At 44.8% G+C, this 15,285-nt stretch overlaps 1 protein-coding gene across 1 annotated transcript in view; it reads right to left on the bottom strand.

The window, feature by feature from the left end:
* Positions 1-1,985: 1,985 nt before the first annotated feature.
* The window catches only part of BICD1 (BICD cargo adaptor 1), a 396,445-nt gene continuing 383,145 nt past the window's right edge, over positions 1,986-15,285 (bottom strand). Inside the window, exon 8 of the mRNA XM_029597485.1 lies at positions 1,986-2,691. Within this exon, the coding sequence (XP_029453345.1) occupies positions 1,986-2,691 (706 nt within the window). The remainder of the gene's footprint in view (positions 2,692-15,285) is intronic.

The following is a 15,285-nucleotide window of genomic DNA, read 5'->3' as shown; positions in this document are numbered from 1 at the left end:
TATGAGGTCCATATTCAATAGGATAGTGAACAGCAAAGTCATCTGGTAAATTTCTCCAGATAACTTTAGCCAAATATTCAGTGGGACAAGTATCCTGCTGAATATAGTCAGCTAAAGTTATCTGGATAACTTACTTGGATAACTTTTGTCATCTAACTGAATATACATAGATAAAGTTATCCGGGTACATGTACCCGGATAACTTTAAAATTAACTGGCTATATTCAGAATATAGCTGGCTAAGTAATAAATAAACACAAAACCTCTTTGAGGCCAGTAGGCCCAAACCCCCTAACTGCTCTCCAGCTCCCATAATAAGTCAGGATGTAGGGTCGGATCCACTGCCCCATCATTCCCAATATAAAGAAACATAGCAGTCCCAGCTCCTTACCCCCCCCCCCCCCCCCCAGATATTAAAATTTAAGTGCATGGCTCTGGACCCCATCCTGAGCCCTTCCATCCCTCCAGCAACCTTGCAATACTCCAAAGCCAGCCAGAGTGGTGGAGTCATACCACTCTGGCCACCTCTAGTATTGCTCAGGCAGTAACCAGCGTTGCTGCCAGAGCTACACCAATGGATCTGGAGTGGTACGACTCTACTGCTCTGGTCTGCCTTAGCGGTTAGTTCTGGGTGGGGTAGGAGGTCTGAAGCAAGCACTTACATTGTAATATCAGGGGGTTGAAGGTTTTTCAGGCTCCAAATGCCAAGACTTTGTTTTTTTATTTTTTTTTATTTTGAGGGATTGGGCCTTATGCCTTGACTATTTTATAAAGAATTTTGGGTGTTGGACAGGTAATATTGGGGTTACTGGCCCAAAAGAATTTTTCAAGTTATTTGAGTACATGTATCCAGATAACTTTAGGACTGCTGTTTGATACAACCAGACTTATCCAGATAAGAAATCTTGATAACTTAGCCCTGACCCAGAACACCCCTGATTTATCCAGAAAAATTGTATCTGGCCAATGACATACCTGGAAAAAAAATTATCAATTTAGAGGGGCTGGAAATGTAAACCTTGGGATTTGCACAGGTAGCTTAAACATTAAATAAATAGCAGCAAACAGTTCTTAAAAGTTACCCAAAAAACCCCTTTGAATATGAGCCTCCATAAACTTTATTCTGCAAAATTCGTAACCTGCATATGCATGTATGTGCACATATGTCTTGGATTAAGGCTTCATAAAAGATGCAGTTAAAGGCTACCTGCAATATTAATATGATCCTGTACCCTCAGATAAATCATTACTCTTGTTAAATAGAACTTCTCCCACATTTACACTCTGTATAAAATTACTGATGTGCTGCCAATTTCTTAACAAGTGGCTCTCACAACTACGTGCCATTCAGTCTTTTTTCTCATAAAAGAATTTAACAAGGAACTCCTGGGAACCCCCAAAGAGCCTGTCCAACACATCACTATGGAAAACGGCAAAGCCTTAAATTCCAACCGTAAATTATGATGCTAAATGCAGCAAAAATGCTTGAAGACCAGTCCTTTTACAGAACTGCTGCATGCTACTTTTTGTTTTACTTCATGGACAGAATTTTTTTTTTTAATAATAAAAAAAACCCAACAATAAAACAGCTGGATAGAGATGATACTTGCATTAGACCAACTAATGTTTTCGGATGCAAGCTTCCAGAACTATTTTGTATCTGTCAAAATAAATATACAAGCACTGGAGGGTGATGCTGTTAGCTTCCTATCTGCTCTTCCTGCAAGATGCCTTAAATCTCTTCCCTTTGTGGATTGCTTGCAGTGGACCAACATTCTGCCTAGCAACGCATTTGAAGTTTGACGTTTCCAGCACTGCAGTATCTTCTGCAGATGTCGGTACCCAAAAGTTATCTAGCTATGCATAAGAATAAAAAATAAATGATAGGGAAAATATGTAATATGCTTCATTTACTGTAACATTAGAATAATGTTTAATAAAAACTGTTGTTTATGGTAACTATCACACACTGCTAAATGGTATTTTCAGAGTAGAGATTTGCTGCAGTGAGACAAGCTGTTCATGTGGGCTTGTTCTGATGTGGAAAGTGTGTTTTTTACCTGGTACATGGATTTGGGAGCTGCTGCACTGAGACTCAAGCTGCTTTGCCGCTGCATAGACCTGGAAGTTGTTGCAGCAAGGGGGTAGTGGTTACCTTTTTGTCTGGAGTAGAGAGGTGCTGCAGTGAGAGGAACTGGGTCTCTGGTCCTGAGAGGTGCTGCAGTGAGAGGAACTGGGTCTCTGGTCCTGAGAGGTGCTGCAGTGAAACTGAAGAATGCTTTCTGCTGCCAAGTTCTGGATGTTGTTGCACCAAAAGAGTAGTTCTGATCCAGTGTCTGGAGATGGGAGGTGCTGTGATGAGAACCATGCTGTCTTGTGCTGCTTGTGCTTGGAAGCTGGTGCAATAGAGGTGAAGCTGCTTCTGGAGGACTGGAGTTTGGTGCTGCCACTGGCGTTGGCTTGAAAAGGATGCAGTCCTGTCCTGTTTGGAACGTGGAGTTGTTGCAAGAGGAGTGAAGCTGGTGTCTGGGAACTGGAGCTGGAAGCTGCTGCAAAGACAGCAAAGTTGTTACCTGGTGGCTGAAGCTGGAAGTCCTTGCAGTGATAAGAGTGGCTGTTATCTGATGTCTGGAGCTGGGGTTTGCTGACATCAGAATAAAGCTGTTTCTTGTTCCCTGGCGTGGGGAGATGCTGTAATGACAGTATTTTTTTTTCTGATGTCTGAGTTTGGGAGATAATATACTATGGGATCTAGTATATCACAGCCAAATTTATAGGTATCAGACTATCTTGCCTTTCCTTCATTGTTAACTGATCTGTTGTATGCAGCATGGTTAAAACCTGGTAATTGTCTCCTAACCTGCACCATGAGGCTGAAATGATATATTCTGATCTATTTGTTTTTGGTACACTTATAGGACAAAATTAGTCATATTTTAAGAACCATTACTATGAATATATCATATCATTTATGCTGTTTATTCATTATATTCTATTAAAAGTCTTGTACCAGGATGGGACTTTATTGTAAATTGAAATGGTGTATAGAACTATAGAATAGGCATTGCTTAGTACTTATCAATCCATGTGTTTAGGATAAGGTTGGATGGATGGGTAGAAAGGGAGCATTTGGAGCAGAAAAGCCAGGAACAGGAATGTCAGCAGTATAATGAACAGAACAGGGACCAGGAACTCAGTGGCCTGTACAGTCAATAGAATTCAGTGAAGAATCTAGGTCAAACAGCAATACACAGTGGAATAAGGACTTGCTAATAAATGGCAGATTTAAGACTTCTGCCATTATGTAATCAATAATTACAAGTCTAGCTTATATTGCAGAAATCCAATTACATAATATTGCAAGTCCAGCTTTAGAGTACGGCAGTTTTTTTTCTAGCAAAATTCATGTCCAACAGTTTTCTGTTCTATCATAGGGAACAGATCTCACTGCTATTCACAGATCCAGCCATCGAACAGAAGGTGCACATGGTCTTTGATGAAATATTATAAACATGCAAAGGTTTTCATGATTACAAGAGCCAGCTATAGAATGCTCTTTTCTCTAATTGTATCATTGATGAGGTAACGGTCTTTGATGTCTTACCAGAGATTCAAAGACTTATGGGGGATATGGGTGTTAAGATAAATAATTGGCTTTATTCAGTAAGGAGCTCTGTCATTTAGTGGATTGTTTAGATGTATGTTCTAAGAGTGATTGCCTGTCTTTGTATGAGCACCATATTTATTGATTTATTTAATATTCCATTCTACTTATAGCAGACCAGCTGTTAATTTCTTTGTTGAAAATTTTCGTATTTCATGTTCATTGATGGGAGGGTTCATTACCACTCTAGATGATGTTTGGAACCTTCAGGTTGTTTCCTGGACTTTTGGATGTTTCAGTACATCAGTGTTTTTGAGAAGATGGAAATCTTTTTATACTTTCCCTATTTCTCTGTTCTTCTGTGTTCTAGTATCTCTTCGTCTTTCTTCCATGTATGTTCGTTCAGGAATATCAAGGTTTTGACAAAGACGTTCAGCTGTTTTAGACACTTGGATAGAATTCATGGAACAAGTGGAAGAGGCCTCATCTTGCTTTGCAGAATTGCTATACAGTGCTAAAGAGTAGAGATTGGTACAATACTTGCCTCCTATCAAGCATCACAATTTTTCTCATACGAACAGGTCAGTTACTTTGTTTAAAATAGTAGACAGTTTCATAGACCTGGGATTTTGCATCCAAGATTCAAGTTTACTGCTAAACAGATCAAAGCTTCTGATTTACTAAGGTTTTTCTCTTGTTATGTATCTAAAGAGAAAAAGCTTAGTAAATCAGGCCAAAAGTCTGTTGTTCCAAAGACAGCTACACATTTCAGAGTAGGCATATTCCACCTATTTTCCAAAGGTAATAATAGAATATACTGATTCTTCTGTAGGTAATATTTTACTGACAAATTTATTCTTTTTTATAGTTGGATATCATCCTTCAGTTGTCTGGGAAAAATAGCTGAAATTCAACTTTCTCCTTTTTGGCACAGTTGCCATGCTGTTCTTGGAGTAAGTGATGAGAATAGTAAATCTTTAAGATATGGTAGGTTATCTGGTCAATGAAAAGACAGTTTGGAAACCATTGTTGAATCCAGATGCTATGTCAAACTATCTGCATGTTTTCAATTCATTGTAACATATTTGGGAGATTGGTAATGGTACAATTTCAGAAACATCTGTTGAAATTTAATTTCAGTAAGAAGCTTCTTTCTTTCATGGCATGAAGCTGTTGCAAAAAACAGCAAAGTTGTTACCTACTTTGCTGTCCTAGGTACATTTCATAATGTATGACTATACCTAAATGCAATTTCTCTCTGTTAATCTAAGTTAACATGTTTGCAATGTTGTGTGCTCAGAACCACAGTCAGTTGAATTTTGACCAATCAGGTGTCTTGACAGAACTGGTTAGAACTATGCATAGATGTCTATAGTCACTAGAGATGTGGAGAAAATTTGAGGTTGGTTCTTCAGTTTGCTGAGCTATTTTGTTAAATCTGTGAACTTCTTGTGGGTTCATCAAACTAGTTCACAAATTTGTATTTTTTTTAAGTTTGCCTATCCCTCCCACAGACAGTCCTTAACTTTGATGTTCAGTTGTGTGGTTTCTTTTAATTGGAAACAATGCAACATATATTTTCAATAACCCAGATTATTGCCAGAATTTACACCATGGGTTCTAGTTTCAAAATAATTTCTCTCATTTTATACCTATGCCAAAACTCTTCCACAGGATTTGGTACCCTTTGGTTTATTTGTAAGTTTCAATTGACATCTACAGCTAGTGAAGAATATAATTGCTAGCATTTTCCCGTCAATAAGCAGGCTGAATTAACCATGCTGTCTAGGATATCCTCCTGGATGGCCTAGGCAGAGTTTCACAAAGATCACAGAGCTTTGCTTCTGTGCGGCTGTGTGTCCTTTCCTGTGCGGCGCCATCTTCTCTCTTCAGTCTTTTTTTTTCTGTGCTGCAGGCTGCACGTGGAACTTGTTCCTCTTCAGTACTTTTCCAATTTTTTCCTCAGAAAAGCACTTTTAAGTGCAAAAAAATGGCTCTGAAGCTGCCTGGCTTTAAATATTGCCAGTGTGGGAAGACTATATCTGTCACCGACAGGTATAATTATTTTTATCTTTGTTTGGGACTGGAGCACAATCAGTTCTCTTGCCAGGACTGCAGTCTAATGTTGCCCTGGGCCCAGCACCAGTGAGTGCTGAAGGAGGAGATTTCGGGGTCCTAAGCCCCATCGTCGGAGCAGCTATTGGCCTCTCCTCACGGGGCCCCATATGGATCACTTGGACAAGCCTAAGAGGGCCTCCTAACTTGGGCCACTGGAGACAAGGCCAAGTCAAGTGGGTCAACCTCCCAAAGTGCCCACATGTCCTCATGTTTTGGCAAAACAACAGGCTTCGGGAGTTGCACTGCAAAAACCCTCACACAAGACTGCGTCGGCCAGCATTATAGGAACGACGCCAGTGTTGAAGCACTGCGATCCTCAGGCACCGATGACCACCGATGCAATGCATGTGTCAAAGACGAAGCATCCAGATGCCCAAAGCAAGGATATGTCAGGGTCCTCTGATGCATCGAAGTGACATTGATGTGTGTTGAGCGATTTGACGCAGGCTAAACACAGCATGATGCAATCACCGGCACAGGTGCAGGCGTCATTGACATATACAATGCAGAAAGCATCAGAGTCATGCCAGAGTCATCAATCACTGGGCAAAACTTCTCGCAAGATTCCCCAAAAGTCACAACCAGGTGTGGACCCTCAGGTCATTTTTTCTCCAAAGGAGATGGCTGAACTTGGATTCTTGGAAGTGGAGCCTCTCTCTGAACAGCTTTCCACTGGTTCCTCTAACTCCTCAGAGAGAGTTTACTTGGACATGTCTTCTGTATCCAAAATAAAGAGGAATTCCCCTCACCTGCAGGAGCCCTTGCAGAAGAGACATAAGAAATCTAACAAAATGGATCAGCCAGCACACTGCCCAAGGGGTTCTGACTCAGACATCTTACTGGGCTTCACTTCATGGTCTGAAGAGCTAGAGTTCCAACCCTGGCAAGGGGGAGCTTGCGTCACAAGCCATTTCACAGATATCTCAAATCCTGTCACAATTCTTCACTTTCTTCGAAGAACAAAAGGAGCAGCCATCTATCCCTGCTCTGGTAGGCCTCTCACCACTTGGTGGGTCCCCGTCTCTGCCTTTGAGAGAGTACAGCCCAGCACAAGAGCCTCTGAGCCCATGCCCTCACTTTTCTCAGCAACCAGATATGGGTCCAGAGAACTCCCCTTCATCCTCACCAGGTTCCTTGACAGGGATCCCATTAGACCCACCGGAGGAGCAGTCAGAACCATACTTGCCATCAGAGGACCTTTCCTACTAAATGTTTGTAGAAAAGTGGGAACTCGCCTGAACATTGAGACAAGAAAGTTCCAGATCCACGAGCAGAGGTGTTGGGAATTCTGAAGATATTTGATGTCCCAGCCATACCTCTTGCCTTGCCATCCCACACAGTTTTGGATTCGGTAATGGCGAAGGCCTGGGAGACCCCCTTCTCTGGTAAGCCAACCTCCAGGAAAACTGAGGCAATCACCATACTATGGCATTGTCCAGCTTCTGCACGCCTCAGTGGTGGTTGAATCGGCCATGAAGTGCTCAAAGAAGACCCGCCTTCACGCGAATACCCCTCCGGGTTGGGACTGCAAGATTTGGATGACTTTGGAAAGAGAGACTTCCAAGTGGGTATGCTGAATGCAAAAATCCAAAAGCATCGGTTTTACATCATGCAGTACCTGTAGGAATGCTTGCAGTCCCTGAAACCCCATCTTGTGTCCACCTCATCGGATGCAATGACAAAACCATTCTTCGACCTGGAGGAGGGCTTGCGACATCTTCTACGCATGATTTATCAAGTCTTCAAGACATCTGCCCACACTTCATCAGGGGCCTTAGCAGCCCAAAGACTGGCCTGATTGCGAGCCAGTGCTATCTGGGAGGACATGAATGAAAAGTTAGCAGACCTCCCATGTAAGGGCAATAATTTATTCGGAGACAAACTGAGTAAGACAATCTCCCAGCTGAAAGAACAGAATGTGGCAGTCCGGTCCCTAGCATCAGGTTTAAGGTTTAAGCCAGTCCTATCCATTCATACTTAGTGCATGCCCCTCAGTCCTGTATGTATGGTCATCTGCTGCAGGAGGTAGTAAACAATCTTATGTATCACCGAGCGGTTCAGCTGGTGCCTCAGCACAAACTGGGCAAAGGATTCTACTCCCTCATTCCCAAAAGGTCCAGAGGGCTCCACCAATACTGGTCCTGTGGGCTCTGAACAAATTTCTTTGGAAGGAGAAGTTCAAAATGACGTCTCTCAAGTTGATTCTACCCTTCTTACAACCCAACAATTGGATGTGCTCACTGGATCTCAAGGATGCATACTTCCATATTTTGATGCTCCACTCCTGGCGCTATCTATGTTTTCAAGTCAATATGCGTCATTGCTAGTACAAAATCCTCCCCTTTGGGCTATCGTCTGCACCGAGGGTCTTCATGAAGTGTTTAGCGGTAGTAATAGCTCATTTAAGAAGGAAGGGAATACAACTATTTCCATACCTGGATGATTGGTTACTTTTGGCACTGAAGCCCACCACTCTACAGTTCAACCTAGAAACCTGGAAGGGCTGGGGCTCATCATCAACTATGAAAAATCCAGCTTTCAACCCAGGCAAACCCTGCAGTTCACTGGGGCCAAGATAAATACCATTGTGGGGAAGGCATTCCTCCCATCAGACAGAGCCCACACCCTTCGCAATCTGGCCTTGCAATTGAAAGGTTGTACATGCCCCTCAGCCCACCAGATCCTAACCTTCCTGGGCCACATGGCAGCAGCGATATATGTAGTACCGCAAACTTGTCTGCACATGTGCCGCCTTCAATGGGGTCTAAAGGCACAATGGACTCAAGTCTCAAAACCACTTTCCAAGAGCATACGTCTGACCCCAGTTATGGAGCAGGATCTCACGAAATGAGCACCATTCCATGCCCCACCCATCAACTGGTAATTACCACAGATGCCTTAACCAAGGGCTGGGGAGCCCATCTGGAGCATGTACAGACACAAGGATTGTGGTCTGTATGGGAAGGAACTCAGCAGATAAACCTGTTGGAGCTCAGAGTGATAAAGAATGCTCTCCACACATTTGGAAACTTCCTGCGGGGAAAAAATGTCATGATCCACATGGACAATCAGGTAGCCATTTTCTATATAAACAAGAAAGGAGGGTCTGGTTCCTGGATCTTGTGCAAAGTGGTCCAGATCCTGGAGCGAGTAGAAGAACAATCTGTCTCCCTCCAGGTGACTATCATCCGGGCGTGGCAAACAAAACAGCCGACAGATTAAGCAGAATTTTTCATCCGCATGAATGGGCTCTTCACGAAGACGTTGCGAACGAATTCTTTGAGACATGGGGTCTTCCTTGCATGGACCTCTTTGTGACAGTACACAACAGGAAAGTGAGGAAGTTCTGATCAATCTACCCCAGCAAGGAGCGATTAGCCCAGGATGCATTTCTCATACCATAGACGAGAGGACTGTTTTACGCTTACCCCCCAATTCCACTAATTTCCAGGACAGTCCAGAAGTGTATTGTGGATGTCACAGACCTCATTCTTATCACTGCAGCTTGGCCCATACAACCTTGGTATGCCTATCTAGTTCGACTCTCCATTGCCCATCTTATTCCCCTAGGTGACAGCAGGGATCTCTTAACTCAAGAAAGTGGCACCCTCCTTCACCCCATGAACTCCTCGCTGCATCTCACTGCTTGGAAGTTGAAAGGAGAATATTGAGCCACTTGTGCTTGCCAACAGACGTCCAGGACGTTTTGGTGTCATCCAGAAAAACTTCTACCAGGAGAAACTATCAAGGCAAGTAGCACCAATACTCGGCCTGATGTGGGGCAGAGCCATAGACCCCTTCTCTTGCTCCCCAGAGTTTCTGCTGGAGTACCTCAATTCCCTCAGGCGAGTCTGGCAACAGCATCTGTGCGGGTCCATGTGAGGGCTATCGTGGTGTATCATCACCTGTGCAACAGACTTCCGGTGTCAAACCACCTGCTGGTCTCCCAATTTATGAAAAGGATCTTGTGTTTAAGACCGCCTTTGACAAAACTGCCTGTTCAATGGGACCTCAACCTAGTACTGGGACAGCTCATGCTTCCTCCCTTCAAACTGCTGCATAGCAGCCATATAAAGTTTCTAATTTGGAAGGTACTCTTCCTGGTTGCGGTAACCTTGGCAAGAAGAGTCAGTGAGCTACAGGCATTGGTTCACTACTCCCTGTATCACCATAAGAAGGGAACCTTTCAAACACATCCCTCATTTTTACCCAAGGTTGTGTGTCGGCCTTCCACCTTAATCAGCCCAAAAAATTGCCGACGTTCTTCCCAAAACCGCATGGGAGCAAGAGGGAACGGCTACTCCATACATTGGACTGTAAGAGAGCCTTAGCTTACTATAAATGTAGGACACATTCCGAGAAGTGGGCTTCTCAGCTGTTTGTTTCCTTTAATCCGAATGCACTGGGCCTCCTGGTGGCCAAATGGACTCTATCCAATTGGATTTCTTGGTGCATTCACTTCTGCTACACCAAGTGAACTGCGAACCTTTCTGGCATGCCAAAGGCTCATCAAGTAAGAGCAGTAGCAGCTTCGGTAATTCATCTCTGCAAAGTTCCTTTGCTAAACATTTGAAAAGCTGCCACGTGGTCATCTCTGCATACTTTCACATCTCATTCCTATATTGATCAGCAGGCCTCTTTGGATGCAGCGCTGGGCTTGGCAGTGCTACAATCAGCGACAAGATAGTGAGACTGATCACAACAAGGGTGGGTTGAGCGCACAGTGACAATCCAGGATGGCGGGACCCTATTATGTCCCATCTCTTTGTCTTCAGTCTGTGCTCACAACCCTTAGTAGGGGACTCCCAGACAGCATGGCTAATTCAGCCTGCTTATTGTTGGGGAAAAAAGCAAGTTTGCTTACCGTAAACGGTATTTTCCATAGATAGCAGGATGAACTAACATAGAAACATAGAAACATAGAAATGACGGCAGAAGAAGACCAAATGGCCCATCTAGTCTGCCCAGCAAGCTTCACACATTTTTTCTCTCATACTTATCTGTTTCTCTTAGCTCTTGGTTCCATTTCCCTTCCACCCCCACCTTTAATGTAGAGAGCAGTGATGGAGCTGTATCCAAGTGAAATATCTAGCTTGATTAGTTAGGGGTAGAAGCCGCCGCAATAAGCAAGCTGCACCCATGCTTATTTGTTTTACCCAGACTATGTTATACAGCCCTTATTGGTTGTTTTTCCTTCTCCCCTGCCGTTGAAGCAGGGAGCTATGCTGGATATGCGTGAAGTATAAGTCTTCTCCCATGCCGTTGAAGCAGAGAGCCATGCTGGATATGCATCGAAAGTGAAGTATCAGGCACATTTGGTTTGGGGTAGTAACCGCCGTAACAAGCCAGCTACTCCCCGCTTTGTGAGTGCGAACCCTCTTTTCTTCTCCCCTGCCGTTGAAGCAGAGAGCTCTGCTGGATGTGTGAAGTATCAGTTTTTCTTCTCCCCTGCTGTTGAATCAGAGAACTATGCTGTATATGCATCGAAAGTGAAGTATCAGGCTTATTTGATTTGGGGTAGTAACCGCCGTAACAAGCCAGCTACTCCCCTCTTTGTGAGTGTGAATCCTTTTTTCCACATTTCCTCTTGCTGTTGAAGCTTAGAGCGATGTTGGAGTCACAGTAAGCCTGTGTATGTTTATTTAATAAGGGTATTGACTCCAGGCAGTAGCCATCATTCTGGCGAGTCACCCACTCTTCATTGGCAGCCTCTTGACTTTATGGATCCACAGTGTTTATCCCACGCCCCTTTGAAGGGGCGTGGGATAAACAGTTTTGGTCTTCACAGTTTTGGTCTTCACCACATCCTCCGGAAGGGCATTCCAGGCATCCACCACCCTCTCTGTGAAGAAATACTTCCTGACATTGGTTCTGAATCTTCCACCCTGGAGCTTCAAATCGTGACCCCTGGTTCTGCTGATTTTTTTCCTTCGGAAAAGGTTTGTCGTTGTCTTTTGATCATTAACACCTTTCAAGTATCTGAAAGTCTGTATCATATCACCTCTGCTCCTCCTTTCCTCCAGGGTGTACATATTTAGATTCTTCAATCTCTCCTCGTACGTCATCCGATGAAGATCCTCCACCTTCCTGGTCGCCCTTCTCTGTACCGCCTCCATCTTGTCTTTGTCTTTTTGAAGGTACGGTCTCCAGAACTGAACACAGTACTCCAGGTGAGGCCTCACCAAGGACCTGTACAAGGGAATAATCACTTCCCTTTTCTTACTCGATATTCCTCTCTCTATGCAGCCCAGCATTCTTCTGGCTTTAGCTATCGCCTTGTCGCCTTGTTTCGCCGACTTCAGATCATTAGACACCATCACCCCAAGGTCCCTCTCCTGCTCCATGCACATCAGCCTTTCCCCCCCCATCGAATACAGTTCATTCGGATTTCCACTCCCCATATGCATGACTTTGCACTTCTTGGCATTGAATCTCAGCTGCCATATCTTCGACCACTCTTCCAGTTTCCTTAGATCCCGTCTCATTCTCTCCACTCCTTCCGGCGTGTCCACTCTGTTGCAGATCTTAGTGTCATCCGCAAAAAGACAAACCTTACCTTCTATCTCGTCCGCAATGACACTCACAAAGATATTGAACAGGACCGGTCCCAACACCGATCCTTGCAGTACACCACTTAAAACCGCTCTCTCTTCAGAGAAGGTTCCATTTACCATCACACATTGTCTTCTGTCCGTCAACCAATTTGCAATCCAGGTCACCACCTCGGCACTCACTCCCAAGCTTCTCGTTTTATTCACCAGTCTCCTGTGCGGAACCGTATCAAAAGCTTTGCTGAAATCCAAGTATATGATATCGAGTGCTCTTCCTCTATCTAATTCCTTGGTTACCCAGTCAAAAAAGTCAATTAGATTTGTCTGACAGGATCTTCCTCTGGTGAATCCATGCTGCCTCTGGTCCATCAATTCTCCCGATTGTAGATAGTTCACTATTCTCTCTTTCAACAGTGACTCCATTACTTTTCCCACCACTGAAGTGAGGCTAACCGGTCTGTAGTTACCAGCCTCCTCTCTGTTCCCACTCTTGTGAAGCGGGACCACCACCGCTCTTCTCCAATCACTCGGCACCACTCCCGTTTCTAGGGATCTATTGAACAGGTCGCACAGCAGTCCCGCCAGCACATCTCTGAGCTCCCTCAGTATCCTTGGATGAATCCCATCAGGCCCCATGGCTTTGTCCACTTTCAGATTCTTTAGCTCTTCCCATACATTATCTACTGTAAATGGATTTTCCTCTGTTCCGCTTCCCTCCAGTTTCTTGTTGTGTAGAGATGGTCCTTCTCCAGGGTCTTCTTTAGTGAACACAGAGCTGAAGTATTCGTTTAATATTTCTGCCATTTCTTCGTCTCCCTCCACACATTGATCATTTCCACCTTTCAATTTCACTATACCACTTTGGACTTTTCTCTTTTCGCTGATGTATCTGAAAAATGTTTTGTCACCATATTTTATCTCCTTGGCAATCCTCTCTTCTGCTTGACTTTTTGCCAACTTGATTAATTTCTTAGTCTCCCTCAGTTGAATCAGATATTCTTCTTTGTGCTCCTCCCTTTGGGATCTTTTGTATTTCTTGTATGCAGTTCTTTTAGCTTTAATTTTGTCAGCCACCTCCTTTGAGAACCAGATAGGTTTCATTTTTCTTTTGCTTTTCTTTACATTTCTAACATATAGAGCAGTTGCCTTGGCGATTGCTCCTTTTAGATTGGTCCACTGTTGATCCACATCTCTCTCATTTTCCCATCCATTTAGTTCTTCTTCTAGGTACTTCCCCATTTCCTCAAAGTCTGTGTTTTTGAACTGTAAAACTCTGGTCTTTGCTTAGCCAGGCTTGTTGCGGTCCCGGGTCGGCCCCGGGATCGCCGCCTACCTCGTCATGCTTCCAGGCCCTGTCCGCCCTCCCCGGGCCTCCGGGGACTCCTGCCGCTGCGCTCCTGACGTGTGCACATCTCGCCCGGGCCTGCACCCTCTCCTGCCGCCACGCTCCCGTTCCGTCGGAGCAGCCGGCGTCTCGCCGCGGCTGGCTCCACCCCCTAGGCGCACGCGTGCGTCCCAGCTCCGAATTTAAAGGGGCCAGTGCGGGAAAACCTGGTTCCTCCCTCGGGTGACGTCAGACGCTGCAGGGCTACTTAAGCAGGGCTAAAGTAGCCCTGCTTAAGTAGCCCTGCAGCTACTTAAGCAGGGCTACTTTACAGATCCCATTGCCTTGCAACAAGGTTCCCAGGGTGTCCCTGTTCCAGTTGCGGTGTTCCTGTTTCGTCTTCGTGATTCTCTGGTTCCTGACTCGGATTGGCTTACGGTGTTTCTCTGGTTCCTGACTCTGGCCTGGCAAGCGGTGATTCTCTGGTGCACGACTTTGGACTGGTGAGCGACGTCCCTCTGGCTCTCGACCTAGGACTCCTTCAAGACTCCATCTCCAAGGACCCTCCTAAGTCCCAGCGGCCGGGTCCCTACGGGCTCCTCCTGGGGGGACACCGGCTTCCAGGGTGAATCTCCTAAGTCCCAGCGGCTGGACTCTTACGAGCTCCTCTCGGGGGAGTACCGGCTTCCAGGGCGAAGATCTTCTTCCACCAGGCCAGTCTCACCTTCTCTTCATTCCCTCCGGAGCCCTTGGTCGCATAGGGCCTTCCGTGGTTCTCCCTCCGGTCATCCACGAGTCTGCCTCTGCCGCCTCCCGGTCGGGACCACTGCTGCGAACCCTCGCAAAATTTCATCCTTCGGTTCCGATCGGCCCAAGGGTCCCCGAAGCTAACAATGCTGACCCACCCACTTCCCTGGGCAGCCTCTGAGTTCTATGCTTCGCTGGATAAGCTGCATTATAGACTGCAGAGAGAAGATGGTGCTGCATGGGAAAGGACTTGCAGCCGCACAGAGCCAAAGCTCTATGATCTTTGTGAAGCTCTGCCTAGGCTGCCCCGGAGGACGTCATAGACAGCATGGTTAATGCATCCTGCTATCTATGGAAAACACCATTTACGGTAAGCGTACTTGCTTTTCTGCCTCTGATAACTGATTTTATTCCAGCTGTGGATACTCTGTACTAGCTGAAGTGAAGAACGGAACCAGATTCAATGTTTTAAAATAATTTGTGCCATTCAGTTATTGGACTTGGACTTTATGCCCCGGGTACCTGTCTTTTATTGCCCACTCATTTCTTCAAAGGACAAATCTCTGTCTGACAATGCTTACCGCAAATTTTTCTGACAACCATTCATTCTGATTGCCCTGCAATGGTAGAATCCTCTTCCATGGAATATTTCCTGTATCTCTCTGCTAGCTACATTTTAAAGTTATATTACATGATATCTAGTTGGTTGGGCTGAAAGAAGACTAGATATCCACTTAATCCAACCTTGTTCAGACTGCATAACAGTTCTGAATCTATGATCATTCAAGGAATATAAAATATACATTGTATTGAGTCAGAATCGCTGGATTAGCACTTTTCCACAGTGTGTAGCTCTGTCATCATATCCATTATCTTACTAATTGAACCATATTGATAATCTATATAAAATGATCCAAAGTCTTTGAATAGATACCACTTAA

The sequence above is a fragment of the Rhinatrema bivittatum genome, chromosome 4 (assembly GCF_901001135.1).
Source record: "Rhinatrema bivittatum chromosome 4, aRhiBiv1.1, whole genome shotgun sequence".
NCBI classification, from domain to species: domain Eukaryota; kingdom Metazoa; phylum Chordata; class Amphibia; order Gymnophiona; family Rhinatrematidae; genus Rhinatrema; species Rhinatrema bivittatum.
This window is presented reverse-complemented; position numbering and strand designations above follow the sequence as displayed.